This window comes from Salmo salar, chromosome ssa04 (assembly GCF_905237065.1).
Source record: "Salmo salar chromosome ssa04, Ssal_v3.1, whole genome shotgun sequence".
In the NCBI taxonomy this organism is placed as follows: domain Eukaryota; kingdom Metazoa; phylum Chordata; class Actinopteri; order Salmoniformes; family Salmonidae; genus Salmo; species Salmo salar.
Window position 1 is genome coordinate 3,014,024 of NC_059445.1, and position 4,881 is coordinate 3,018,904.

The 4,881-nt window shown below is 46.0% G+C and overlaps 1 protein-coding gene across 1 annotated transcript in view; it reads left to right on the forward strand.

Moving 5' to 3' along the window:
• LOC123742381 (protein Dok-7) overlaps window positions 1-3,123 on the forward strand; it is a 33,639-nt gene extending 30,516 nt beyond the window's left edge. Inside the window, exons 6-7 of the mRNA XM_045716305.1 lie at window positions 1,732-1,839; window positions 2,051-3,123. Coding sequence (XP_045572261.1) covers window positions 1,732-1,839; window positions 2,051-3,108 — 1,166 coding nt within the window. The 3' untranslated portion in view covers window positions 3,109-3,123. The remainder of the gene's footprint in view (window positions 1-1,731; window positions 1,840-2,050) is intronic.
• The last annotated feature ends 1,758 nt before the right edge of the window (window positions 3,124-4,881 follow it).

Genomic DNA, 4,881 nt, shown 5'->3' on the forward strand with positions numbered 1-4,881 from the left:
GGTAGCTAACTCAGCCTGCCTCCCCCTCACTTTGGTAGCTAACTCAGCCTGCCTCCCCCTCACTTTGGTAGCTAACTCAGCCTGCCTCCCCACTCACTTTGGTAGTTAACTCAGCCTGCCTCCCCCTCACTTTGGTAGCTAACTCAGCCTGCCTCCCCCTCACTTTGGTAGCTAACTCAGCCTGCCTCCCCACTCACTTTGGTAGTTAACTCAGCCTGCCTCCCACTCACTTTGGTAGCTAACTCAGCCTGCCTCCCCCTCACTTTGGTAGCTAACTCAGCCTGCCTCCCACTCACTTTGGTAGTTAACTCAGCCTGCCTCCCATCACTTTGGGTAGCTAACTAGCCTGCCTCCCCCTCACTTTGGTAGCTAACTCAGCCTGCCTCCCCCTCACTTTGGTAGTTAACTCAGCCTGCCTCCCCCCTCACTTTGGTAGCTAACTCAGCCTGCCTCCCCCTCACTTTGGTAGCTAACTCAGCCTGCCTCCCCTCACTTTGGTAGCTAACTCAGCCTGCCTCCCCCTCACTTTGGTAGCTAACTCAGCCTGCCTCCCCCTCACTTTGGTAGCTAACTCAGCCTGCCTCCCCCTCACTTTGGTAGTTAACTCAGCCTGCCTCCCCCTCACTTTGGTAGCTAACTCTGCCTGTACTCTTTTAAACGTTTAACTATCCGATGGGCCCCAACTATCAGTCTCTGCTCTCTCTTTGCTTTTGATCTGCGGTTATGTTTTAGTTGTTGTGTTCTAGCTGGTCTCCAGTAGCTGGGCTCTAGCTTGTCAACCATAACCGTGGTAGTTAGCTGGGCTGGCTAGGCTAATAGCTAGTTGGCTAAATAGCTATTAGCTGTCTGGTTAGCTTGCAGACTAAGATAACTGCATATAGCTAACATTCTTTGATAACTGGTTAGATGGCATTATGTATTTCCTAAACTTTGGTTTACTTTAATGTATCTGTAAGCTAGGAGTTAATAGCAACTGTCTGACTCATTCAGTGCTAATGTAACGTTAGCAGGCTGGTAGGGCTAGCAACCTTGCAAGTTGATTTGTAACAATAAATTCAAAACGTATTTGCTTGTAAATTAGAAAATGTAATTTCAATCCGTAGTCATGAGTGCAACGATTTGGTTTCATTGGAAGTTATACATTTGAAGTTATTTCTGATGGAGTTTACATTATAATAAAAATAGGCTGGCTTGCCGGTCCTCCATATTACATCACACTCCGGGAAAAACTTTTTCCGACATGACTTTGGCAGTTTTCCGTAATTCTGATGGGTTTTATGTAATAACTCCCAGCATAGAAAGGTGAGGGGTAACTTTGCTTTGAGCCTTTTGATGTGTATACTAATGCATGTACATTTACATGTGGTTATGTTTATGCTACCTACCTTTTAAAGAGAGAGTTGAGAGACCTGTCTGACCCTTTCTTTCAGTAGTACCTGTGTTCGTTATACAGACAGTAGATAAAGCTGTGGATATATTACTCTGTTCCCTGTGTGTGTGTGTGTGTGTGTGTGTGTGTGTGTGTGTGTGTGTGTGTGTGTGTGTGTGTGTGTGTGTGTGTGTGTGTGTGTGTGTGTGTGTGTGTGTGTGTGTGTGTGTGTGTGTGTGTGTGTGTGTGTGTGTGTGTGTGTGTGTCTGTGTGTGTGTTGCGTGTGTTTGTGTGTGTGTGTGTGTGTGTGTGTGTGTGTGTGTGTGTGTGTGTGTGTGTGTGTGTTGTGTGTGTGTGTATAGATCCCAGTGCTAGCCGGTCCTCCTCAGAGGAGAGGATCAACCATGAAACATCGGATCTAGAGAGAAGACTCAGTATGCTGTCTCACAGCAGTAGACAGAGCAGTACAGGTAATCAATCAATACCTCAATCCACCAATCAATAATCCCAGTTTTCAGTTCATCGCCTGACTGTATTTGAACCATCAATAAACCGCGTAGTTAGTAGTTCACCGTTTTATTAATCAATCAATCAATTCACTTAAATCTTAAATCATTTGACCTTTACTCAATTGACCTTTGATCAATCAATCAGTCAGCTAATCAATAATATCTTCCCCAGCCTCCACCTCCAGTTACAGCACCTCTGTTGCCGGGGACGACCGCAGCAGTATCTCTTCCTCCTCCTCCAGCCAATCAGACGCCAGCTACGGAAGCCACTTCCCTTTATGGCCAGAGCCAAAACGCCCCACTTCCTCAACCGAGACCCTGTCGGGCCCTCCCACTGCGAGGTCCTCGACCAATCTGGACGAGGATCTCTATAATGCTGTCATGAACCGCCCCCCTTTCAAACCGCCTTCCCACTCTCGTAGTCTCCACGACAGCGGGCGCCAAAGCTCATTGGACAGCGGGATAGGCATCGCCATGGCCAGCAGCCAATCGTCTTACTCTGGGAGCTTCTCTTCCTGTACGGGCAGCCTGGACACAGCCAGTCAAGGAGGAGGGGAGGAGTTTGGGTCTGTCCTTAATCTACCTCCCCCTCTTCTCTCTCTACCTCCTCCCTCTCTTCCTCCCCCTCCTCCCTCTCTACATCCTCCACCTCCTCCTCAGTCCTTAAGGACCCCTGAGCCCGGCCCTCTCTCCCCCCCTACTCCCTGCTCCTGCCCCCCGTCTTGCTCCTCCTCCTCCTCCAGGACTAGTGGTTATAGCTCTGGCGCCCCTCGGTGGCAGAGTGAGGAGTACCAGGCACCCAGCCTTCTCAGACTACAGTACGACAGCCCCAGGAACCTCCTGCACACCCTGGCCTTCAGGGATCCTCCACCCCAGAGAGGAGCACCCGAACTGGGCAGGGACAGGTGGCTCGGTGGGGATGGAGGTCAAGGACAGATCCAGGGGAATGGATATCCTTACCTTCCCTCCACCCCCACTGAGGCCTCTCTCCAGCGGGTAGGCACCCCTAGGCAGGCCCCTGTAGAACGGCCCCTATCCTGGAGCAGTGAGAGAGCGCCCCCTGTGGACAGTGGTGATCGGTGCAGCATCATGTCTGCTAGGCTCACACCCAGACCTCTGCTGTTACCTGGCTGTCCAGTGTGTGGAGGAACACAGGTAATACAACTCTGGACAACTAATAGTTATCACAGTACTAATAGATTCCTAGGCTTCATTTGGCTCAATGTCTGACTGTTAATTTATTCTGTGTTTTTATATAATTTTAACCTTTATTTAACGAGGCAAGTCAGTTAAGAACAAATTCTTATTTTCAATGATGGCCTAGGAATAGTGGGTTAACTGCCTTGTTCAGGGGCAGAACGACAGATATGTTTTACCTTGTCAGCTTGGGGATTTGATCGAGCAACCTTTCGGGTTACTAGCCCAACGCTCTAACCACTAGGCTACCTGCCGCCCTTCTGTGTGGGTCCATCTTATTGGTTATCACAATCACTGTTTCCCCATACAGCCAGTCCATGCAAACGCCTGCTATCCCTGTCATCACAATCCCACACCTAGCCGTCTGCTTATTTGGCTCATTCCAGTGCCTGTACACTACCACAGTACCAGCCCCAGCACTCAAATAACACTAATACATTGTTGGCAGTCCACATACATACACCTGTTACTCCCAAGTAATATGATCACGATGAGACCTGATAAACTGGAGTTAAACAGGCTGTTGCTCAGCAGAGTTTAAGGCTTGTTTAACTAGCGTAGCACAGTGTTATGATGTTTAACTAGCGTAGTGTTATGTTGTTTAACTAGCGTAGCACAGTGTTATGTTGTTTAATTAGCGTAGCACAGTGTTATGATGTTTAATTAGCGTAGCACAGTGTTATGATGTTTAATTAGCGTAGCACAGTGTTATGTTGTTTAACTAGCGTAGTGTTATGTTGTTTAACTAGCGTAGCACAGTGTTATGTTGTTTAATTAGCGTAGCACAGTGTTATGATGTTTAATTAGAGTAGCACAGTGTTATGATGTTTAACTAGCGTAGTGTTATGATGTTTAACTAGCGTAGCACAGTGTTATGTTGTTTAATTAACTAGCGTAGCACAGTGCTATGATGCTTAACTAGCGTAGTGTTATGATGTTTAACTAGCGTAGCATAGTGTTATGATGTTTAACTAGCTTAGCACAGTGTTATGATGTTTAACTAGGGTAGTGTTATGATGTTTAACTAGCGTAGCACAGTGTTATGATGTTTAACTAGCGTAGCACAGTGTTGTGATGTTTAACTAGCGTAGTGTTATGATGTTTAACTAGCGTAGCACAGTGTTATGTTGTTTAACTAGCGTAGCGTTATGATGTTTAACTAGCGTAGTACAGTGTAATGATTTTTAACTAGCGTAGCACAGTGTTATGATGTTTAACTAGCGTAGCACAGCGTTATGATGTTTAACTAGCGTAGCACAGCGTTATGATGTTTAACTAGCGTAGTGTTATGATGTTTAACTAGCGTAGCACAGTGTTGTGATGTTTAACTAGCGTAGTGTTATGATGTTTAACTAGCGTAGCACAGTGTTGTGATGTTTAACTAGCGTAGTGTTATGATGTTTAACTAGCGTAGCACAGTGTTATGTTGTTTAATTAGCGTAGCATAGTGTTGTGATGTTTAACTAGCGTAGCACAGTGTTATGATGTTTAACTAGCGTAGCACAGTGTTATGATGTTTAACTAGCGTAGCACAGTGTTATGTTGTTTAACTAGCGTAGCGTTATGATGTTTAACTAGCGTAGCACAGTGTTATGATGTTTAATTAGCGTAGCACAGTGTAATGATGTTTAACTAGCGTAGCACAGCGTTATGATGTTTAACTAGCGTAGTGTTATGATGTTTAACTAGCGTAGCACAGTGTTGTGATGTTTAACTAGCGTAGTGTTATGATGTTTAACTAGCGTAGCTACAGTGTTATGATGTTTAACTAGCGTAGCACAGTGTTATGATGTTTAACTAGCGTAG